The sequence below is a fragment of the Cervus canadensis genome, chromosome 12 (genome assembly GCF_019320065.1).
Source record: "Cervus canadensis isolate Bull #8, Minnesota chromosome 12, ASM1932006v1, whole genome shotgun sequence".
In the NCBI taxonomy this organism is placed as follows: Eukaryota; Metazoa; Chordata; class Mammalia; order Artiodactyla; family Cervidae; genus Cervus; species Cervus canadensis.
This window is the reverse complement of record NC_057397.1, coordinates 18,583,916-18,608,283: the sequence shown is the minus strand read 5'-3', so window position 1 is coordinate 18,608,283 and position 24,368 is coordinate 18,583,916. Positions and strand designations below refer to the sequence as shown.

General features: G+C 46.6%; 2 protein-coding genes across 4 annotated transcripts in view; both read left to right on the top strand.

Moving 5' to 3' along the window:
- PRKDC (protein kinase, DNA-activated, catalytic subunit) overlaps positions 1 to 15,958 on the top strand; it is a 126,464-nt gene extending 110,506 nt beyond the window's left edge. For all 3 annotated transcript variants that reach the window (XM_043483129.1, XM_043483128.1, XM_043483130.1), the window contains exons 73-86: positions 328 to 488; positions 2,326 to 2,537; positions 3,619 to 3,706; positions 3,790 to 3,933; positions 4,990 to 5,194; positions 6,779 to 6,846; positions 7,241 to 7,461; positions 7,655 to 7,747; positions 10,398 to 10,487; positions 10,659 to 10,730; positions 10,807 to 11,008; positions 11,472 to 11,660; positions 12,179 to 12,318; positions 15,132 to 15,958. In XM_043483129.1, coding sequence (XP_043339064.1) covers positions 328 to 488; positions 2,326 to 2,537; positions 3,619 to 3,706; positions 3,790 to 3,933; positions 4,990 to 5,194; positions 6,779 to 6,846; positions 7,241 to 7,461; positions 7,655 to 7,747; positions 10,398 to 10,487; positions 10,659 to 10,730; positions 10,807 to 11,008; positions 11,472 to 11,660; positions 12,179 to 12,318; positions 15,132 to 15,336 — 2,090 coding nt within the window. In that variant the 3' untranslated portion in view covers positions 15,337 to 15,958. The remainder of the gene's footprint in view (positions 1 to 327; positions 489 to 2,325; positions 2,538 to 3,618; positions 3,707 to 3,789; positions 3,934 to 4,989; positions 5,195 to 6,778; positions 6,847 to 7,240; positions 7,462 to 7,654; positions 7,748 to 10,397; positions 10,488 to 10,658; positions 10,731 to 10,806; positions 11,009 to 11,471; positions 11,661 to 12,178; positions 12,319 to 15,131) is intronic.
- Positions 15,959 to 19,096: 3,138 nt separating this feature from the next.
- On the top strand, positions 19,097 to 21,984 carry LOC122450839 (histone H3.3C). The gene is made up of 2 exons (XM_043483132.1): positions 19,097 to 19,585; positions 20,182 to 21,984. The coding sequence occupies exon 2, from the start codon at positions 20,495 to 20,497 to the stop codon at positions 20,903 to 20,905; it is 411 nt and encodes a 136-aa protein (XP_043339067.1). The 5' UTR covers positions 19,097 to 19,585; positions 20,182 to 20,494; the 3' UTR covers positions 20,906 to 21,984.
- The last annotated feature ends 2,384 nt before the right edge of the window (positions 21,985 to 24,368 follow it).

Below are 24,368 nucleotides of genomic sequence, written 5' to 3'. Positions count from 1 at the left end.
TTTGAGAGGCAATGACACGGGTGCACCCTGTGGCCTGCCTGTGACGGTGGCAGGCTGTCTCTGTCCCTCCGTCTGCTTACCTGACGCGAGTATAACCGGCTCCTGTGGCTGCCCTCCTGTTGCGGCCCAGGACTCAGATGGCATCACCCAGGAGCAGGCATCAGCCCCCGAGAGAAGCCCTCACACGGGGCCCAGGACTGGCGGCTCTGCTGCAGTCGTTGCTGCAGAGGGAACATGATGATTACAACATGCAAGCCCCGGGAAGTGAGCGTCAGGGTCGGTCACTGTGTCTGCGTGGGGGTGGTGACCGCATCTTCTCCCCACTAGTCCTTGGGTCCACAGAGCTGCTCACGTATCCAGCCCTTGTGGTGGACAAGATGCTGAAGGCCTTGAAGTTTCACTCGAGCGAGGCCCGGCTGAAGTTCCCCCGGCTCCTGCAAATCATCGCACAGTATCCGGAGGAGACGCTGGGCCTGATGACCAGAGAGGTCAGTGTGTTCCTTCCAGCAGCTGGAACTTGATGGAACTTAGGTCCAGACACGCAACATGTATGGGGCATGGGTGATGGCTTTTCCTAATCACTGCTTTCTGCTGCATCCCAAAATGTGTGTCAGTGAAATGCTGAGAGTGAGCTCCCTGTCCTTGCTTTCCCCTGGGGGTGTTGCTGTGAAGACTCCGTCTGCAGGGGGACCCGAGGGGCAGAGAAGGGGCGAGGCCAGTACACAGCCTCCTCTCCTTTCAGGGCTGAGCCTCGTCTGTAGCATCCGGGGCCTTATGCTCAGCTCACTGTTTGGCAGCACCACATTTTGACAGGGGATGTTTTGGGTGCTGGCCCACCATACCCTGCATCTTGGGGACCCTGAGGGCTCCCACCAAAATCCCACTCCCCTGCTCGTGTCCCATGCTGGCCTCTCTGCTGGGGCTGTGTTGGGGCAAAAGGGAGGCAGGGCCCTCAGAGAGGATCCTTAGTGACTTTTATGGAGCTGTAACTGGAAAAACCGGGCCAGGCTTTGAGCTGACAATGTAACAGTTCAGAAAGGGTGACACGCGCTGTTAGCTGGGCACAGCGGGCTTGTAGACGGTGCTGTCACCACGCTCAGAGTCAGTTCTTTGTGCACTTGGACGGGTGAGCATTTCAGTAGGTCCAACACAGAAAGTTAAGGTCAATTTAGTAGCAGCACACAGGCGTTTTTCTTAAAGATAAGTAAAGAAATTTCAATAAGTTATGATTTTATTTTTCCCCAAATCACATTTATATATAATAAAAATAACAAGTTTGCACGGAAACAGACGGAGTGGTGGGTCTATATCGAGACCCTTGAGAGGGGCAGCTGGCCTCGTGCTGAGGGTTCCCTGAGCTGCCTGCCCTCCCTCACTTTACATCAATGTTCCAGGTGCATCAGATTTTATCCTGAAACAAACAGCTGGAAAAGCATTGGAGGAAAACCTGAGCGAAATATAAAAATGATCTTGGAGTTGAGAGACAAAAACCAGGAGCTATAAAGGAAAATAATTTGACACTTCTATCATTAAAAAAAAATTATCGTATACAAAGTTTAAAAGAAAACTGAGAGAAAAGTATTTGCAACACATACTGGAGATGGAGAGTAGTTGTCTCCGATCTCCAAAATAACAGACTAATAGAAAACAGGAGATGCTCGCGTGATTAAAGTATGTGAGGCCAAGAAGCGCAGGCTTCTGAAAGGGAAACATACAAATTACAGTTAGATACTTTTTCATTCCTTAGACTGAGAATAAATTTTAAAATTTGATTGTCCTCAGTGTCGGAAAGGATTTTGGAAAAGACTTTTAGAGGTGAAAACTTGAAAAATCTTCTTGGAGGAAAATCAGTGATTTTTACTGTTGTTAATATTAAAAGTAAGAATGGATTTAGGAATCTCTCCTGCTTTGATGGGCGTATAGCACAGGTACAAAGAGATAAACATGCAGGGATGAGCCCCGTAGTATTATCTGGAAAGCAAGAACTGCAGGCACCCTAAAAGTTGATCATGGAGCACAAGTGAGATGACATGGGATGCAGTGCAGCTGGCGGAAGGAATGATGTAAATCTAAGGAGAATCAGCAACAGCGGTTCTGTCTGCTCCCATTCTTGTAAAGACAGGGGCTGTGTGAGCGCCCAGAGAAGGCTGTTGGCGGGTCAAAACCAAAAGGGCAGGAGAGGGCCAACCTCTGTCAGTGCGTCTGTCTGCTTTTATGATGACAATCACAAATGTAGCTGTGCTTTGATGTTGGACACACAGCCTCTCTGTAAGGAAAGAACATTAAATGTCTCACTCAGCACTGAGTCCCTGCTTTCTGTTGCAGATCTCTTCTGTCCCTTGCTGGGAGTTCATCGGCTGGATCGGCCACATGCTGCCCTTGCTGGACAAGGAGGAGGCGGTTGCCATCCAGCGCACAGTGGAGGACATTGCCGACCACTACCCGCAGGCCATCGTCTACCCACTCATGATAAGTAGCGAAAGCTACTGCTTCAAAGACACTTCTGCTGGTCATAAAAACAAGGAATTTGTGGCCAGGTGACACAGAAAAATTAGGTCGCTCAAACACTGAAAGGTTGTAAAAATGACTGTGGGCCAAGCAGACACATGGATGCTTATGTTTGTCCTCAGATGAGTTAGCGCTGCCCTGGGGTGGGAGGCGTGTGCTTCTACAGGCAGGGTGCATCCATCTGGTGTGTTATTTGCTGTGGAATTTCTTTCCTTTTGTAAGCACAGTTCATCTTACAGTGTTAGTCAGGAGAGGGGTGTGCTAAATGCTAGTGATCTCTTGGTTGAGACAGACTCGATAAGATGCATTCTGAAATCAGTCCCTGAAGTTGTTCTGAGAGTGAAAGTCTCTGGGAAGCCCCTCTTAATTAGGACTCAGAAAATGGCCCAGGTGTCATCCTTTTGGCTTCTTCAGTTGATTTGGGAGTGAGCACACAGGCAGTGGTGTTTCGCTTTAGAAAGAGGACTTTGGTAGACACCAGTATGGTAGCTGCCCTTCTGTGTCAGGAGCTGATATTTAGAGTCTTGAGCTTCTGAGTGACAGTGTTGGGGAGCACAGTGCCCTGATGGGCTGGCCATGCACCCACCGCCCCGTGACGCCCACCGCCCTGTGGCACCCACTTCTGCCTCAGCAGAGGCAGCTGTAGCATGATCAGTTCCTTAGAAAGAGAACAGTTGCAAGTTTGTTGAGAAAGGGACCTTTTAACTACAGAAACTGTATGTGTCAGCTTGTGTGCATCAGAATGTCGAGGATTTGCTTTCACCTCATCTTTCTTTTTTTTAATAAGTATCTGTCTTTTTTTTTTTTTTAATGTTCATTTACTTATTTGGCTGCACCGAGTCTTAGTTACGGCATGTGGGATCTTTAGTTTTAGTTGGAGCATGTGAGATCACGTTTCCTGACCAGGGATTGAACCCTGGACCCTCACATTGGGAGCACAGCATCTTAGCCGTTTGTACCACCAAGAAAGTCCCTGTTTTAATTTTTAAATTGCTCCTTCCCTGGACTAGGTAGCTGGTTATATATTTTCTTATATATAAATGTAGTTATATACATATAAAAATTGTTGGCCAAGATGTTTGAGCACCTAAACTTTAATTTTTGTTACAGGATTAAAGCTAAGCTGGATCGAGAAGGCGTGGTTCAGGATTTCATTAATGCCCTGGAGCAGCTCTCCAACCCTGACATGCTTTTTAAGGTGAGGTGACAGCTCCTGGCGTAACACACGGAACTCAGTGAGACTTACTTGTGGTCCCGCTTGACATGTCTTTTTCTGCGCAGGACTGGATGGAGGACGTCAAGGTTGAACTAGGGAAAACGCCTGTGGATAAAAAGAACATTAAGAGAATGTATGAGAGGATGCACGCAGCCCTGGGAGACCCACAGGCTCCTGGCCTTGGGAGTTTTCGAAGGAGGTTTATCCAGGTACGTGGATGGCAGGCTCCTCGAGATTACAGAGTCCTGTGGAGACCAGGGCTTATACTTGCTGGTTCATTGATAATTCTGGTTTTAAAATGTCTGTTGAACTTGTAAACTTTCGTTAGATCTGTGACTTTCTGCTAGATGTTGATGGCATGTTTTTAGGTCTGTTAGTGGCACATTTATAGTGTTCTTCGTGGCTAGATTCTTAGATGTAAAGGTTAAGTATGATTTAGTATTCTTGGTTCTCAGAGTGACCCTGCATACCACACACACCTGTACCATTGCGACTCAGAATCCCAGATGGCAGGTGGACGAACCGCAAGGCTTTCAGGGTTCAGCAGAATCTGGGTGTGAGGTCAGGCAGGGGCTTGCTCAGGGTCGACCAGAGAGGGCAGCGGAGTGGGTGCTGCAAGCGGTCACAGAGCAGCCTTCCAAGGAGAGGAGGGGCCCGCCCGCTCCTCCTGTGGCGGGTTCCTGTGGGGTCACACCCGGGTCATGCCCGTTGTCACTCTGCACATTGGGTGTCCTTTTTCTCCTGCTGGGCCTGTCAGCTCTGACTGGGTCGAGCACAGCCCACTGCCCGCATGGGCGGAGCCCGTACGGAAAGAAACCTCACTGCAGCTCCAGCTGCGGCTTGTCCTGAGGTTGGTTTCTGTTACCTGGGACCATCCATCTAGAACTTTCTACTTCATCACAAATCACACATAATTTGCATCAATTCAAAGGTTAATCCACCAAAACAGGGTTGAAACATTCAAGGAAACCATTGATTAAAAGCACAGAAGAAAAGCAATGTAATTGAGTACCTATTTATTTTTAAGATTTATAAACCTAGAACCTTTCCAGGAGTTCAACTTCACATTAATATTAAAGATAAATTAGAAGGACATGTGTATACAACTGTGTGTACTATAGGTAACTGACGAGAACCAACTGTAGTCGCACAGGGAACTCTCCCCAGTGCTCTGTGGCAACAGCAGAAATTAACACTGTGAAGCAACTATACTCCAATTTAAAAAATTTTTTTTAAATTTAAGGTAAGTTTATTATTATTTTCAGGCTTTTGGAAAGGAATTTGATAAGCACTTTGGGAGAGGAGGTTCTAAACTCCCAGACATGAAGCCCCAGGACTTCTGCGCCATCGCTGGCTCGCTACTGGGGAGGATGTCCAGGACTTCAAATGCGCCGGGGAACCTGAGGGAATGTTCTCCCTGGATGAGCAACTTCAGGGTGGAATTCCTGAGAGCGGAGCTGGAGGTCCCTGGTGAGTTCACCTGCAGGCAGACAGCACAGCGCTGGGGAGAGTCCTGCCAGAGCAAGAGCCTCTGTTTCTAAGAGGGTGAAATCAGGATCGTGACAGTTTTCTTTCTTTTTTTGAAAAGATTTTAAATTCCACATGTTTTTCATCATCAGGAAAATCTGTAGTTTCTTTGATCAGTACACTTAACCACATTACAAGTCCCGTCCCATTCCTGAGGACGAGTGCTCAGCTGCCCCCCTGCTGTCATGGTAGCTAGTAATGTCCTCTGAACCTGCCACACATTGCCCTGCAGAACTTCTCTTCAGAAATAAAATTCAGGCAACCCCCCGAGATGCTCAGCTGGCCCCCTGCTGTCATGGTAGCTAGTAATGTCCTCTGAACCTGCCATACATTGCCCTGCAGAACTTCTCTTCAGAAATAAAATTCAGGCAACCCCCCGAGATGCTCAGCTGGCCCCCTGCTGTCATGGTAGCTAGTAATGTCCTCTGAACCTGCCATACATTGCCCTGCAGAACTTCTCTTCAGAAATAAAATTCAGGCAACCCCCCGAGATGCTCAGCTGGCCCCCTGCTGTCATGGTAGCTAGTAATGTCCTCTGAACCTGCCATACATTGCCCTGCAGAACTTCTCTTCAGAAATAAAATTCAGGCACCCCCCCGAGATGCTCAGCTGGCCCCCTGCTGTCATGGTAGCTAGTAATGTCCTCTGAACCTGCCCACGCATTGCCCTGCAGAACTTTTCTTCAGAAGTAAAATTCAGGCAACTCCCCGAGTGTGTTTTATTCCAGCCCCTGCAGCAGAGCACATCAAAGCGGTTGACTGCCCAGTGACACATTGTAAGTGCTGCGTTTATACCGCACTGTGCAGTGACGTCCTGTCTAAGAAACAGTACATACGAAAGTTAAAACACACTGTTTCTGAAAAACGCTGTCTCCTGACAACTCAGGGCCATCACCAAGCCTCCATTTGTAGAAGCGGCAGTGTCTGCAGAGCAGTAAGATGCAGTGTGCCTCACCTCACTTCTTGGGCGACGCACTGGTCCCACCTGAAGTGAGGCGGTGATGGCACGTGACATGCCTTCAGGAGGGGCTGGTGACACGGCAAGTAGGCAGCAGCGTGCTGGCCAGATGTGGGCACTGTGTGATCTTCACATCCCTCCTTTCCCCTGGAATTTGCCAGACAAAAAATGTTTCAGTACAGTGATTTGTATCCTTACTCCAGTGGGGGATAAAAAAGATCTGGAGAAACACTTTTCTTTGTTATTACTAACAGCTGTGCATCCCAGACCATGAGTTTCAGGAAGAACATTGAAGTATAGCCTCCTGTTATACAACCTGACTGGAAGCGGGGCTGAGGTGGGGATGTGGGGCTCGCCCAAGGCCCTGTCTCCCCATTTGCTTCTGCTCCACCGAATAGGAAGCAACATCCATTAGTCGAATGAGAAATAACAGCATTTTAAAAAAATACACCCGCTGAAAATTTTGAGTAAAATGTTTTCTCCTGTTAGACCAAGGGTGGGGGATGAAGGGAGGTGTGAAGTGCATGCGCTGTCCCTGCAGCGTCTGAGGTGGCTCTCTGTCCATCCCAGGTCAGTATGATGGCAGAAGCAAACCAATGCCCGAGCACCATGCACGGATTGCAGGCTTCGACGAGCGGGTAGGTGCCGGTTCCACGAGCTCCACGGCCAGGGTCAGCCCCTCAGTTCACTCCCCACGTTGGTCTCAGGCGTGTGGAGTTCCCTGAGAGTTGTGTTACGAGTTTTCTGATGGAATTTACTGACCTTATTGTAATGTTTCACTTTCAGTAGCAGTCATGTGTAAGGGTCTAGCAGACTTGAGGCATCAACTCTGTGTGTGTCCATTATAGACATAACACAAGTGGATGTGTCATGTGGCTTGTTCACGAGCACGCATGTTTGTCAGTGTAACTTGTAATCAGGGCAACCAGGGGCCCCACAACCTGTCTGTCACTCACCTGCATCCCTCTGGGGTCAAGACCCGGGCCACCTGGTCTCTCAGCTGCACCTGAAGATGCTGTTTGATCTCTAAAGGTGAAAGTGATGGCCTCGATCAGGAAACCCAAGCGCATCGTGATCCGCGGCCACGATGAACGGGAGTATCCCTTCCTGGTGAAGGGCGGTGAGGATCTGCGGCAGGACCACCGCATCCAGCAGCTGCTCCAGGTCATGAACAGCGTCCTGGCCCACGATGCCGCCTGCGGCCAGAGGGGCCTGCAAGTGACCACCTACCACGTGGTGCCCATGACCTCCAGGTGCGGCTGCCCCTCTGCGGGGGTGGGAGGGTTCCCCTCTGTGGGCGGGGGCACGGGACAGTTCGGGTTTTAGGTGTCACAAGACAGAGACCATGTGCTGCTATGAGGTTCCTCCTCATGGAGGAAGCGAAGGCAGAGCTGTTTTATAGAGAAGGCCGGGCAGCAGGGGTTCATGACTGTCCCCTCCTTTCAGGCTGGGGCTAATCGAATGGATTGAAAACACCTGCACATTGAAGGACCTTCTTCTGAGCAGCATGTCACAGGAGGAGAAGAAAGCCTACACCAGGTGACCTGAGGCCCAGGGCCCATCTCCCACTCCACCTGGCCACCTCAGCCCACTGCCCCCCTCCCTGGGTGGGACTCTTCCACCCCCTGCCTGCAGGGACGTTTTCAGGCCCTTTTCATTGCTGCCCTGCCCAGCCTGTGTTTCAGTCTGCCTCTAGGTAGGTGAAGATGACCTGGAGTCAAGGTTTCTAAGTAATTATTCAGTCTCTCAGTCATGTCCAGTCGTTCAGTCATATCCAACTGTTTGCAACCCCATGGACTGCAGCACTCCGGGCTTCCTTGTCCATCACTATCTCCTGGAGTTTGCTTAAACTCATGTCCATTGAGTCAGTGGTACCATCTAACCATCTCATCCTCTGCCTCCCGCTTCTTCTCCTAAGCAATAGCTGCATATATTTTATCATAATTTTTAAAAAAGAATTAACCTTGAACAAAAAGAAAAATGATTGAGGAAGATAAAGCAAATAATAAGATTTCAGCTAACATTTATATGTTTTCTATGGCACCATTCTCGGTTTTTAATGTGTATGAAGTTTATTTTTTACCAAAACTTACACGGTGAGTACTGCTCTCCCGTCTGTGAGGACAAAGCAGCTGAGGCTGGAGAGGTGAGGTGTCCCTGGTGTGTAAGGGGTGCAGGTCAGGGACTGGTGGGTGTAGGTTAGTGCATGTGAGTGACTCATGGGTGTAGGTCAGTACAGGAGGGTGTAGGTTAGTGTATGTGAGTGTCTGGTGGGTGTAGGTAGGTGACCAGTGGGTGTAAGTCAGTGCAGGAGGGTGTAGGTTGGTGTTTGTGTCTGGTGGGCGTAGGTGGGTGACTGGTGGGTGTAGGTCAGTGCAGGAGGGTGACTGGTGGGTGTAGGTTAGTGCACGTGGGTGACTGGTAGGTGTAGGTTAGTGTGTGACTGGCTGATGCAGGTGGGTACAGGTAGCCCAGGTAGGGGACTGGTGCTGAGTTCCAGGTCGTGATACAACAACTTTATACTTTCTTTTATCCTTATTTTCCAAGTTTTCTACAATAAATATGTATTTTTGTAATCAGTAAGTTTTTTTTTTTTTTTAATTGCTCCTTGTTTCTGTAAAGAAAGGAAAGAACAATGTGGCTTACAGCCATTTTGAAGCGGGAATTAGCATGTTTGGGGACCAGCAGGAGGATGGTGGGGAGACGATCATAAAAGGCCTCAGGCCTGTCCCCCTCCTCAGAGCATTTGTGTAGGAGCAGCGCTCTCACCGCATCTTACTTACCATAGGAGCACTGTTCTTGTCAGTCTCTCATTCCTGGGTAGTAGTTGCTACATAGTGTTGACCCACTTTAAATTCCAATCACTGGAGTCCTTTGCCTGAAATGACTCCTGCTGTCCCTGGAGGACTGCGCCCCAGGGTCAGGAATCTGCTCTAGGATCTACTAACACACAGTGAGCCCAACTGGCCCCACGGCCCCACTTGTAAGGTGAGAAAGTGTGAAAAGCACACGGTACACAGATGTCCATGGAGTGTAAAGTGCTTTTCAAATTGGGCTTCCCTTGTGGCTCAGCTGGTAAAGAATCCGCCTGCAATGTGGGAGACCTGGGTTCGATCCCTGGGTTGGGAAGATCCCCTGGAGAAGGGAAAGGCTACCCACTCCAGTGCTCTGACCTGGAGAATTTATGGACTGTATAGTCCATGGGGTCGCAAAGAGTCAGATATGACTAAGTGACTTTCACTTTCAAATAGGAATCATATAAATTAGTTCCCATTACCTTTTTAAAACAGCCCTCTATTCCTAAAATCCTTGCTATTTTTCCCTTAATTTGTACATTGCGGTTTTCCTGCCTACCCATTTTTGTCCAGTTGTAACTGGGAGAGAATTTAGATTGAAATCATCTCTTCCTGAAATTAACCTAGTAGCAGCTCAGAAAAGCTTCACCTGAAGTGATTTAATTACTAAGTAGCACATGTAACCCTGTTTTGTCTTCAGCTTTTGATACAAACCCCAAAGTGGCTCTATAAGCACCAGGGGTGTTTCTACCTGTCCAGGCACTGCTGTTTGTCTGAAGCATCACTAAAAGCAGTTTTTCAAATTGAGCTCAACTCCATCGTCATTTAAGAAAATGTTTTTTTGTACTTACTGTGGATTTTGTCTGTATTTCCTTATTGGAAATGTTTTAAAAAACGTGTGGGAAAAAAAAAAACACGTGTGGCAATGTTTAAATAATGACAGAAGCAGACAGTCTGCCGTCAACAAGTAATTTGTGGCTGTTTAGTTGTTAGTTAGTTTTAGACTGGCCTGCTGTGAACAGGTTGTGTGTGGTGCTGCCGTCCTGCTGGGAGGGGTCCCCGCCTCCCCGGGGCCTTCAGAACTGTATGCCTGCATCATCAGCTCATCTTCCTCCTCTCTGTGAAGCGGGATGTCACTTGTATCTGATGGTCTATCCCTGCATTTTTGCACAGGAAGTAGCCATGGGTTTTGAAGAGTGATTCAGAATGAATAGTGGTATGTTGAAGTTCTTGGCCCAGGGTGTCAGGAGTGCAGTGTTAATATTAAATATGATTTAAGTCATATTTGTTTTTCCTGCCTCTTCACTTGGCAGTGAGTCCCTGGTGATGGGGCCTCTGAAGTCAGCTGCCCTCGATACCTTTCTAACACTGGTTCTCTTTCTCCTGCGTGTTAGTGACTCCCGGGCACCCGCATCTGAGTACAGAGAATGGCTGATCACGATGGTGGGAAGGTGTGACCCTGGGGCCTATCCCCTCATGTTCAAGTACGTGGTGTTCTCATCCCTTTGTTCCAACTAGTTCATTCTTCTCAGAGTTGTACATTCACTTTGTGTCTGAGAAAATTTTGCCTTGTAGCGTCAATTTAACAAAAAAATTTAAATTTTAAGTCATGGGAAGTTTGTTCTAATCAGACATTTCTTATGATTAAATCATAGAGTAGCTAATCGCACTGAAGCAGTCACATCTTTTAGGAAAAGAGAAAGTAAAGTGCCTGCAGATCTCTTAAAGTAAGTGCCTTTCTGACTTTACACCTGTGGGGGAGGGGCAGGGGTGGAGCAGAGGCCACATGACCATCCCCTGTAGGCGGGCCTTCCTGAAGATGAGTACTGGCCCCGAGGCCTTCTTGGCCCTTCGCAACCACTTCACCACCTCCCACGCACTCCTGTGCGTCGGCCACTGGGTTATGGGCATCGGAGACCGGCATCTGAACAACTTCATGGTGAGCCTGGAGACGGGCTGCGTGATCGGGATTGACTTCGGACATGCGTTCGGCTCTGCCACCCAGGTGAGCTCGCCCTGCTCTGTGCTGGGATGGACCTGTTGTCAGCTTTGTGACCCCTCTATGGACAGTTGGCCTGCTGTGATCATTAAAGTGGTCATTCTTAAAAAAAAAAAAAAAGTGGTCATTCTTGCAAAATGGGAGAGTCTCAGCTTTGTCTCAGCCTCGTTCAGGTGGTTGTAGACAGTGTGCTGATAGATTAATTACATCACTTGCTCCTGTAAAAAGGTCGGAGGCTCATCAGAATGTCTTGCATGGATGAGATGCACACCTTTCTTGATGTCAGACTCCAGCTCTCCATTTCTGGGCCGTGTGGCTGCACGCACAGATCGTGCGGTTGCTCCTGGGCACGGTGACCTCACACGCATGTGGCCACTTCTAAGAAAAGGGGAGCAGGTGCGCTCTGCATGCATGAGCGACAACTGCAGGAGGCCTCGCTCATCCACCATGCATCTCGTTTGTTCTTTAGGTTCTGCGGGTCCCTGAACTGATGCCTTTCCGGCTGACTCGCCAGTTCATCAACCTGATGTCACCGCTGAAGGAGACGGGGCTCATGAGCAGCGTCATGGTGTGCGCACTAAGGGCCTTCCGCTCACGCGCCGACCTGCTCACCACCACCATGGACGTGTTCGTGAAGGAGCCGTCCTTTGACTGGAAGGTGGGTGGTTCTCCCCACTTTGCAGCTTTGTTCCAGTGTGCTCATGACTGACCACCTCTTCTGTCTCCTGGTGGGGATGTGCTTACCAAAGTACTTAGCTGGTTCTGTACAGCTCTCAAAGTTAACATTTAGGATCATTTAGCTTGAAAATCAGACAAGAGACCTGCCTTTTATTTGGAGGACACTGTTAGACTTGAGAGTATTTGTAACCCTTTGGTGATGGGGTTTGGTTTCTTATAGACAGGTTTTAGTTTTGAGTCTGTTCTACACAAGGTCAGCGTCCTTCTCAGCTCAGCCCCCAGGAGGAAGCACAGCGGTTAGGGAGGCTGCAGTAAGCCCAAGTGTAGACCCTCACGGTCACCATCACTGTCACATGTGCTGCAGGGAGAGTGTGTAAAAAGCTGCAGAGCCCTTCCCGGCCGAAGACTCAGTTTGTTTTGAGATCACTACCTGTTGGGTCTGTTTGAATGTGACCGTATGTACCATTAAGCAGAGAAAATCATGTTCCTTTCCCTCAGAATTTTGAACAGACAATGCTGAGAAAAGGAGGATCGTGGATTCAAGAAATAAATGTAACTGAACAAAACTGGTATCCACGGCAGAAGATTCATTATGCTAAGAGAAAGCTAGCAGGTGCCAATCCAGCAGTTATTACCTGGTAAGCATTTATTTGTGGAAAAACACACACACCAACATGCCGCTGTTCCCGGGAGAATCACTAAACATATCTGTGTGTGTGTGTATGTATTCAGCCTGTGCCATCAGCCCGTCACCCCCACTGACAATGGGGGGGTGCAGCATGCAGCGGCCAGCTCTCACTGCCCGGCCGGGTCCTGACTCTAAAACACATACACACATGCCCCACACCCCGGTCAGCCCAGCAAGCTCCCAACTCTGAAACCCACACTCACACGACACATACACAGGCACACACCGGTCAACCCAGCAAGGTCCTGACTGAAACACACACAATACATACCACACCACCCCCCATCAGCCCAGTGAGGTTCTCACTCTGAAACCCACACTCACAGCACACGTACACACGCACACCCCACATCCCAGTCAACCCTGAAACACACACACAGACACATAGACAGAGACACAGATATACACACACCAATCAGCCCGGGCCCCCCACCATACCCCCGGGCCACAGACACACACACACACACACACACACACACACACCAATCAGCCCGGGCCCCCTCACCACACCCTCGGGCCACAGACACACACACACACACCAATCAGCCCGGGTCCCCTCACCACACCCCTGGGCCACACACACACACACCCACCAATCAGCCCGGGTCCCCTCACCACACCCCTGGGCCACATAGACACACACACACACACACACCCCCACCAATCAGCCCGGGTCCCCTCACCACACCCCTGGGCCACACACACACCAATCAGCCCGGGTCCCCTCACCCACGACACCTGGGCACACACACACACACCCACCAAATCAGCCCGGGTCCCCTCACCACACCCCTGGGCCACATACTAGACCACAACCACCACCCCTACCAATCAGCCGGGTCCCCTCACCACCCTGGGCACACCACACACACACCACACACCAATCGAGGCCTGATGTCCCCTCACCACACCCTGGGCCACCACACACCACCAATAAGCCCGGGTCCCCTTCACCCACACCCCTGGGCCCACACCACACCAATCAGCCCGGGTCCCTCACAACCCTGGGCCACACACACACACACACCCCCCAATCAGCCCGTCCCTTCACCACACCCCTCGGGCCACACACAACACACACACGACACACACACCCCAATCAGCCCGGGCCACACACACACACACACACACCACACACACCGAATTAGCCCGGGCCACTACAACACCCCACACACACCAAATCAGCGGGCCACATACACACACACACACACACACCAATCAGCCCGGGGCCACCACACACACACACACCCCAATCAGCCCGGGCCACACCACACACCACACACCCACGACCACACACACACACCAATTCAGGCCCGGGCCCACCACACACACACAACACAACACACAACACACACACACCACACACACCACACAACCACACCAATCAGCCCCGGGCCACACCACACAACAACACACCACACTACCCAACCACACACACACACACACCACACCCAAGCACAACACTACACCACACACACACACACACACACACACACACACACACACACACACACACACACACACACACCAATCAGCCCGGGCCCCCTCACCACAGTCCTGGACTATTCCATGAACGTCTCTACCTGCATGAGGAGATGTTTTTAAATTTGCTTCTGTCTGTTCTCAGGACAAATGTGACCCTGGTGGCAGAGCCCTTGGGTGCACAGAGCATAGTGGCGGCTCATTAATACGTATGCAGATCAGGTTACCTTTAACCTGGCTTTCATGTTTTTCTGGTTGAGGTCTACAAGAAATACAGATTTGCGGAAATGATTCACAAGAAGGAAAAAAGTTGGACTTTCCCGTTAATTGATAGTAAATGGTGACCGTGACAAAGATGCCAAGACAATTCAGTGGTCTTTCCAGCAAAGATCACTGAAAGGAATGAAGGTGGAACTCCCACCCCAAACGATATACAGAATTAATTCAAAGAGGATCAAAGACCTACCTGTGAGAGCTAAAACTATAAAATCCTTAGAAGCAAATATAGGGGTAAATCTTTTGGACCTTGGATTTGGCAATGACATTTGACATTCTTAAGTCTAAAACCAAAAGCACAAACAAGAGAAGGAGAAAGAAAAGCATAAATTCATCAAAATTAAAAACTTTTGTGCCTCAAAGGATACCATCAGGAAAGTAAAAATACAGTCCACAGAATGGGGTAAGACATTTGAAAGGCATATAGCTAATAAGGAACTTGCGTATAGAATCCATTAAAAAATTGTTATAGCTGAATAATAAAAAGACCACCCAATGAAAAAAATGACCAAAGGACTTGAACAGACATTTCTATAAAAGAATATAAACAAATGGCCAATAAACAAATGGAAAGAATGCTTAAAATCATTAGTCATCAGATAAATGCAAGTGAGATTCCACACCCACTAGGATTGCTATTAATATAATCAGAAACTAAAATATAACAAGTTGTTGGTGTGGAGACACCAGAGCCCTCAGCTGTTGCTGCTGGCGATGTAAAATGGTGCAGCCCCTGTGGAGGACAGTCTGACAGTTCCTCAAAAAGTTAAACATGGGGTCACCGCATGACCCTGTGTTCCATCCTAGGTAGGAACCCAAGGCAGTGAGAGTCCCCCCCCGCCCCCACACACACTTGCAGACAGATATTCCCAGCAGTGTTCTGTTTTCCTTCAGATGGAATCTTGACATCAAGGTCATGAGCAGCAGAGAGTATGCTGTGTGACCAGTGGAGCATCTGGTTTGGACTGCAGTTTGTGTCTTTGTGTTGCTTGATCTTTTTTCCAGTGATGAGCTTCGGCTGGGCCACGAGAAGGAGCCTGCCTTCAGAGACTACGTCGCTGTGGCACGAGGAAGCCGAGAGCACAGCGTTCGTGCCCAGGAGCCTGAGAGTGGACTTTCAGAGGAGGCCCAAGTGAGGTGCCTGGTTGACCAGGCAACTGACCCCAACATCCTTGGCAGAACTTGGGCAGGGTGGGAGCCCTGGATGTGAGATTCCCCTGGAGGCAGCAGACAGGGCCCCTGTGTGTGTGTTTAGAGACTATCCTGAACTCTGATCCAAGCCACCAGTGACTTCATCTTCCCAAAGCCCCAGAGAGCAGGCGTCTGTGTGTGACTTCCTCTCGTATCACAGTTTAATCCAGCTCGTGATGAAGTGAATGCCGACCCGGGTGGGGGACTAGGCCGTGGTCAAGGATGAGCTTAGGATCACAGTGGACGTAGAAGGGCGGGTGTATCCAGGCTCGTGCTAGCACTGGATCATGGCACAGCAAACAGGCGCTATGGCCGGATGAACAGCTGTCAACATTAGTGATGTGTGTGAGCATCCCACGTGCCTTGGAAGTTACACCCAGAAGACTCTTTCCTGCAGACTTTGTGAGAGTAACTGATGGGATGTTAGGTTGTATCAGCAGCGCAAGAATATGAACAGGTCAGGGTGCGGTTATGGCTTATTATATTTACACATGGTTGTGTAATGTGTAAACGGAAAGGATCTTTTTATTGTTGTCTGGAATTGTGGCACCATCTGTTACCCAGTGGCTTTCAGAAAATTGATAAATAAACAAACACAAGGGAGTCAGAAATGATATTCCCTCAATGCTATGAGAACTTTATAGATGTTTATCCCCAAATTTTCTCCTTGATTGTGATTTGACATGATTGTGTTTTGACATTTTAGAATATTTTTGTAGGTTTTCTCTTTCACATTTTTCTCCTCTAGCTTTGACATTTTATGATAGAATTGTCCTCTGGAAGCAAAAGTGTTGAGGAGAGAGAAAGCCTTGGTCTTAGCTTTGCTACCTTTGCTACTCTGATCACAGCTAGAAGGTGGATACAAGAGCTTTGCATTCCAGACTCAGGAAGTCTAAAAGTAGACCTGGCACTTGACATTCCCATTCAGAAGGAACATGAAGAAAATCCCAGCTTGAAGTAAGTCCTCCTTGGAGATAAAGCATGATTCTGGGGCAGCTGGATCAGGTTATGAAATGCAGGATGGGAACAGCTTCCTGTCCACTCACCAAGCCTCGGTCCCCACGCCTCCCCAGCTGGAGCCTGTTTCAGGCTGACTTGAGCTTTGTGTTACAGCTTTCCAAACATTTCTAATCAGATACTCTTGGATGATTGGGGAAATAATGAATCTTAGTGACCCGACCAGGGATCAGATCCACATCTCCTGCATTGCAAGGCGGATTCTTTTTTGGGGGGAGAGTTTGGAAGACCATTTGTCCTTCAGTTTTATTTTCACTTTAATTATTGTGAAATAAGATTTAAGTGTGGACCATATTCTCCAGTTCTAGCTAAAGAGATAAGCATGTTTGTATGTGTGTGGACAAGCTTGTAGATTTCTAATTGTTGTCTCAACACTTTAAATCACAACACTTTAAAGTCACAGCTCCCTCCTTGGAGAGATTAAGGGTTGTTCCCATTGCTGTTGGCCAGGATAATCATGGACTGACAGTGTAGATGAACAGAAAGGATCTCTTTATTGTTGTCTGGAGTTGTGGCACCATCTGTTACCCAATGGCTTTTAGAAAATTGATAAATAAACAAACACAAGGGAGTCAGAAATGATGTTCCATCAATGCTATGAGAACTTCCTTACAGATGTTTATCTCCAAATTTTCTCCTTGCAAAACATTAGTTATAGAAAAACACACATTTATACCACCTTCAGTTGTGAGATTTTTGAGCTCTACCCTGTATAATTCAGAATCAGTCACTCTTTGGTTGTAATGTAGGCAAATTGCCCTTAAACTTTGTTTGGCATCATGAATTTGAAAATGGACTGCTGCTGTCCACCTGGACCTCTTGAAACGGAGTTCAGATCAGTGGTGTGCCAGAGCCCTCTTATTCCCACCCACACAAGCAACATTCAGAACATCAGGAATTTTGCCAGCTAATTGTTAAGCTCACTCATAAAGTCAGCAAGCACTACGGATCAGGGCTTCTGTTTATCAGAGAGTCTGTGCTCCAGTGGACAGCTGGCATCCACGGTTAGGGTGCAGTCAGTCCACGCTTGAGTCCATCCAGCATGACGCCCGCAAGCTCCTGGATGCCAGTGTGTGGAGGTCACGTCCTAGGTGTCTCCCGCTGTGTCCCCTCTCATCCTGCACCTCTGCCTGGTTCCTATCTTTATGGTCTTTGTCCACGATCACTGCCACTGCCTCCCAGCAGACTCTCTACCACTGGGGGGACTTGCCTGGTGGTCCAGGAGCCAAGACTCCATGTGCTCTGTGCAGGGGGGACAGGTTCAAGCCCTGGTTCAGGGAACTAAGATTCCCACAGGCTTTACAGTGTAACCAAATAAATATATAAGTAAATCTAGTGCTAGAATACAGTTTAGGAAAGAACCCTGCTATCCTGGAATTGCAGAAAAGATAGTTATCTCCAACTATTGGGGAAAAATTGCTATATAAACAGGGCACTTTTGATTGACTGTAAAGTAGGTGTGCTGTTTATAAAGTAGTACCCCAAAAAATTGTTCTACAGACTGAATCTATGACTGTAGAATTTATTTTCAAAACAGTTGGCCAGTGCTAGGTTACAGCCTGTGACTATGTGACAGTGACAGAAATACAACCACAGTGCTGCTGACCCCGTGAGTTTTGACCTCCTGATTGTCCTGTTCTAGCCAGCTGATTAGGAGCAGTTTGTCAATGAAAATATCCTCCAGAGGGACTGCTCCCCTGGGGCATGGTTACCCCCATCTCTATCTTACTCTGCCCGAGTCTGGGCTGGGGGAGACCCTCCAAGCTGCCTCAGCACCAGTGTGCTATCACCCAGCCTGGTGTAAGTATGTCCATAATTAACACTGGTTGTTGTAATTTTAACTTCTAAGTCATGTCCAATCCTTTTGTGATCCATGAACTGCGGCTCTTCGGGCTCCTCTGTCCATGGGATTTTCCAGGCAAGAATACTGGAGTGGGTTGCCATTTCCTTCTCTAGGGGATCTTCCCGACCCAGGGATCAAACCTGCCTCTCTTGTGTCTTCTGCATTGGCAGGTAGATTCCTTTCTACTGAGCTAATTAACAGTGTTAGATGTGCAGAAATACAAGAATGCTGCATTTTCTTTATTTTTTTCCATTTTCACCATTTTTTAAAGTTTTTTATTTTTATTTTATTTTTTTTAGGAAGTCCCAAAACAAAACTTATTTTTTTATTATTATTATTTTTTAATTTATTTTTATTAGTTGGAGGCTAATTACTTTACAATATTGTAGTGGTTTTTGTCATACATTGACATGAATCAGCCATGGATTTACATGTGTTCCCCAACCCAATCCCCCCCTCCCACCTCCCTCTCCACCCGATTCCTCTGGGTCTTCCCAGTGCACCAGGCCTGAGCACATGTCTCATGCATCCAGCCTGGGCTGGTGATCTGTTTCACCCTAGATAATATACATGTTTCGATGCTGTTCTCTCAAAACATCCCACCCTCGCCTTCTCCCACAGAGTCCAAAAGTCTGTTCTGTACATCTGCGTCTCTTTTTCTGTTTTGCATATAGGGTTATTGTTACCATCTTTCTAAATTCCATATATATGCGTTAGTATACTATATTGGTCTTTATCTTTCTGGCTTACTTCACTCTGTATAATGGGCTGCAGTTTCATTCATCTCATTAGAACTGATTCAGATGAATTCTTTTTAATGGCTGAGTAATATTCCATGGTGTATATGTACCACAGCTACCTTATCCATTTGTCTGCTGATGGGCATCTAGGTTGCTTCCATGTCCTGGCTATTATAAATAGTGCTGTGATGAACATTGGGGTGCACTAAAGTTTTTTATTTTTTAAGTGAAGGATAACTGCTTTACAGAATTGTGTTGGTTTCTGCCAAACATCAACATGAAAGCCACACGGCCTCATTAAGAACGTAAAACGTTTGTGAGTCTCCTGCAGGTTTTCTTCTCCGGCTTGTAGAAGCTCGCTGTCAGCACAGCACTCTGGGCCTGGAGAGTTAAGAGAATCACTTCAATAATGTGACAGCCTCATCCAGTTAAAATGGAATTCAGTGCCAACTTCCCTCAGAGACATTCACTGAAACTCTGTGCATGAGCCGTTCATGTTGTCACTTAATAATGTCTCTCATGTTTGCCAGCCAGTGACAGCATTGCTTAAGTTCATTAGGCTGGACTGGACTTCCCTGGGATGTGTGAAGCCTCCCACAGCTCATTCTGCATCTTGTTCGGAGCAAGGAGCAGCAGCCCGTGCCCCGCTGTTGGGGGCGAGAGCAGAGGTGGGTGGGGTCCGGGGCTGACCCCTGCAAGGTGGATTCTTAGCCAAGTGGTTTGATAGTTAACAATAGTAAATCTCCCAATCCATGAACACAGTGTTTTCCCTTTTATTTAACTTCTTTCAGCAGTGTTTTGTAATTTTTACTAGTTTTTGTTGTTTCTACTCTTCAATTCCATTTTTGAGACAAAGAATGGTTTATGAAAATGACATACCGGTATTTTCTATAAAGTTCACAAAGGATATGTAGCCCAGGTAAGCATGTACAAAGGAGAGCATGTCACCATGACCCCTTACAGAGCTGGGAAAGAACACTGTTGTTTTAACAAGTTACACTGCTAACATCAGAAGGGAAAGAAACACTGATCTTGATGGCCAAGCAGGCACTCCACCTTGGAGGAGCTGTAGTTAATGTGTGCTCAGACACACCCTACATCCCTCTATACACTAAAGGGACCAGAGGGAGGGAGGAAGCCTGAACAAAGAAATTTTTAATTTTTCTTGTCCTGCCTTCAAATAGAAATTTTTATGTCATCACACTTTAGCGCCTGTATTAGAAAAAAAAGATTGCAAATAAATAACCTAATGCTACATGTTTAGGAGACTAAGAAAAGGAAGAGCAAACTAAACTTCGTGCCAGTAAAAAGAGCACAAAAGGAAGCAGCAAGCAAAACATTGATTCTTTGAACAGCTCATTGATAAACCTAAACTGATTCAGGAAAAAAAAAACCCCGCAAATATCTAATATCAGAAATGAAAGTGGAGCGCAGAGCGGTTTGGTCGTTCGTTGGAAGGAGTTCTTCCGTTCGTTGGAAGTTTTTCCCGTAGCTGAGCTATTGGCTCTCTGCGCAGCAGCGGCGGTGCGGCGGCGGTCGGAGAAGCGGCCTAAAACTTCGGCGCTGGGTAAAAGAAAATGGCTCGAACCAAGCAGACTGCTCGTAAGTCAACCGGTGGGAAAGCGCCCCGCAAGCAGCTGGTCACAAAAGCAGCCAGGAAAAGCGCCCCCTCTACCGGCGGGATGAAAAAACCTCATCGCTACAGGCCCGGGACTGTTGCGCTTCGAGAAATCCGTCGTCACCAGAAATCCACCGAGCTTCTGATCCGGAAACTGCCTTTCCAGCGGTTGGTGAGGGAGATCGCCCAGGATTTCAAAACCGACTTGCGGTTCCAGAGTGCCGCCATCGGTGCGCTGCAGGAGGCTAGCGAAGCGTACCTGGTGGGTTTGTTTGAAGATACTAATCTGTGTGCCATCCACGCTAAGAGAGTAACCGTCATGCCCAGAGACATCCAGTTGGCTCGCCGGATACGGGGAGAGAAAGCTTAAGCGAAGGCGGTTTTTATGGTGTTTTGTAGTAAATTCTGTAAAATACTTTGGTTTAATTTGTGACTTTTTTTTGGTAAGAAAGTGTTTATAATATGTTGCATTTGTACTTAAGTCGTACCATCTTTCACTCAGGAAGAAGGCGAAAAGTGACTGTTCACAGACCTCAGTGATGTGAGCACTGTTGCTGAGGAGTGACAAGTTGCTAATATGCAGAAGGGATGGGTGATATTTCTTGCTTCTCATGATGCATGTTTCTGCATGTTAATGATTTGTTGTGTAGCTGTTAAAGTACTACAATTGATAAATGTGTACAGGGTCCTTTTGCAATAATACTGGTTATGACTTGATCCAAGTGTTTAACAGTTGGGACTGTTAAGTCTGACCATACATCACTGTTACAGAATGTGGACTTTTTCAGGAATGAAGATACAAGTCTTAACCACAGTGTAACTTACAGTTTCCTTAAAAAAAAAAAATGTAAACCTGGCAGCTATAGAATACACTATGTGCATTTACAGTAGCTATTTTATATATTGTAGTGTCAACATTTTAAAATTAAATGTTTTACATTGACATGTGCTGCGGAGTGTTGTCTTTAAGGTGTGTATAATTGAGAGACGGATAGGTTTTCTCCTGAGTAGACTACACTTGTTTATGTAGTAAAATGCTTTGTGCATTATGCCTTGCATAAGTCCTTGTTCTGCCACATGTTAAACTAACCATCTAGCTGATAATGCAAACACTAACAGGGAGGGGGATTTATTTATAAGGGCTCTAGACTATAATACAAGTTATTCATACCAGCATCATCTGTTACTAATATAGTAGTTAGTGCAGCTTTTCTTTGTGTTGTGATTGGTCTCATAACTAGGTTGAACTTTTCTCTACCAAGGAGGAACAATACCGAACTTTTTTTCCTTGTGGGGTTTGTATTATGATAACTGTTAGGGTAAACTTGCTGTGGGGGAGGGACACAGCTTCAGCTTATGGAACCTCTGCCAGTTAAAATGGTGTTCATGTGGCATAGGTTCTAGGAAAATCACTTCATAGAGATGGCTGCCAAGTGGTTTTAAAATTTATCCTTCTATTGAAGTTTTTAGGTCAATTATGTATGTTGACTAAATTTACAAATAAACTTGCTTATTCAAAAAAAGAAATGAAAGTGGAGACATCAACCTTACAGAAATAAAAATTCCTAGAAATATAAATTGCCAAAACTGACTCAAGAAATAGAAAATCTGAACAGATCTGCAATGAGACTTAATTAGTAATTAAAAATGAACCCCACCCCCCACCCCCGCCAAAAGAAATGGACAGTATACTGGTGAATTCTACCAAACACTGAAAAAGGAGTTAACACCAATCCTCAAATGCTTCCCAAAAATGTCAGAAAGGGAAAAACTCCCTAACCGATTCCAGGAACCTAGCATTACCCAGATATCAAAACCAGAGACTCTATAAGAAAACAGTAGACCAATATCCCTTACGGACACTGATGCAGAAATCCTCGGTAAAACACTCGGAAATGGAGTCCAGTAACACTAAGGATCACTCACTGGCACATGGTACCATCCCAGCACTGCAGGGTTGCTTCAGCATCTAATACCCATTGTTGCAATGCACAACATTAATACACAAAGGAAAAAAAAGAGGTTCATCTCAATGCAAAAAAGTATTTGACATATTCAATAGTTTCACAATAAAAATCACACAGCAAACTGAGACTAGAAGGGAACTTACTCTACCTGACAGGACATTTATGAAAATCCACAGGTAACGTTCTACTCATTGGCCAAAGAGAAAACGCTCCCCTGAGGTCAGGATCAAGAGAAGGATGCCCACTTTCACCACTGCTGTTCAACACTGCTGATGTTCTAGTCAGAGCAGTCAGATGAGAAAAAAAGATTCAAATCAGGAAAGAAGAAAAAAAATCAGACAACTAACAGACAACATGATCCTATATACAAAAAAAAAAAATCCCAAAGATTCACAAAGTACTGGAGATTGTAAATTAATCCAATGGTAATTAACTGTTCTTACCCTCTTCAATGCATCTGTTCTCAGATTTTTTGCTCCAGAGAAGTGATGGAACTTCACTGCTGGAATCAGGACTCCAAAAGAGGTACCCTTATCAGTGGGTGATTGTCCAAATATTTACTCTTTGGGAGGATAACAGTAGAAAATTCTACCATCTCACTGACATCACTCTCCTACATAGCTCTCTTGAAAAGGTTTCAACATATAACTCAGCAATGTAGTACATGCAAGGTACACTTCTGTACACAGTTTCATAGGTATATAAGCATAACCAGTAACACATGTACCTTATAGTGTTTCAGCATATTTCAATTATAAAACTTGTACATGTATAGATATAGTAAAGGGATGAATGTGCATATAGCTAAAAATAATTTTTAATTCCAAAAAATAGTATACACCTAGGTTGTTTAAACACAGAGGTTTAGTACACATCAGTAAAATAGGAAGTAAGTAACTCACCCTATTGAATACATTATGTGCAGTTTTTTGTATACCTATATCTCAATAAAGCTGGGGGAAACAAAGTATGTTTCACACATATACTTCTGTCCATAGTAGTGCACCCACCAGTTTTACATATACTGAATTATGATACACCATTTAATAAAGGGGAAGCCATGCCATGCATATGTAAACACAATGTTTCTAACATCTCAATACTGATGAACACGTGCCTAACACTGTTAAACACACTGTTTCAACAAACACCATTCAAAAGTCAGAGTAAGACTTGGGCGCAGAATCCGATTTAGAGTCAGACTGAATGTCAAGGTCAAAATTGGATTTAGGGTACTTGGAGTGTGTGGCCCAAGGTCAGCTTCAGCGTCATTATGAGGGTAAAGGTCAGGGACAATCGGGAAGAATCAAGCAGCAGATGAGATTCAAGCTCATACGGTCAGGACAGGTTCAGAGTTTGGGTGAGGACAAGGGTCAGAGGTGACAAGATGTTCATTGTGAGGTATATGGTCATCAAGATCTTCATGGTTAGGGTCAAGATCATGGCAGTAGGGTCAAGGTCATGGCAGTATTAAATGGCAGAATTAGTGTCAAGGTTAAGTTTAGGATGGGAGCTAGATCAGGGTCAATGTCAAAGTTATGAGGAAGGTTCTATTCGGTATCAGGGTGATTATCAGGGTTAGGAAGATGGTCAAGATCTAGCCCAAAGTGAGTGTGAAGGTCATAGGGTCAGGGTAAAGGTCAAGTTCTGGTCTGTATGAGGATTGAGGTCAGTTTCATGTCAGGGGTGGGTATAAGGGTGATGGCATCATTGACTCAATGGACATGAGTTTGAGCAAACTCCAAGAGATAGTAGAGGACAGGGAAGCCTGGCATGCTGCGGTCCGTGGGGTGGCAGAGTAGGACACAACTGACCAACTGAACCACAACAACAAGGGAGAAGGCTCAGTCATGGTAAATGTTAGAT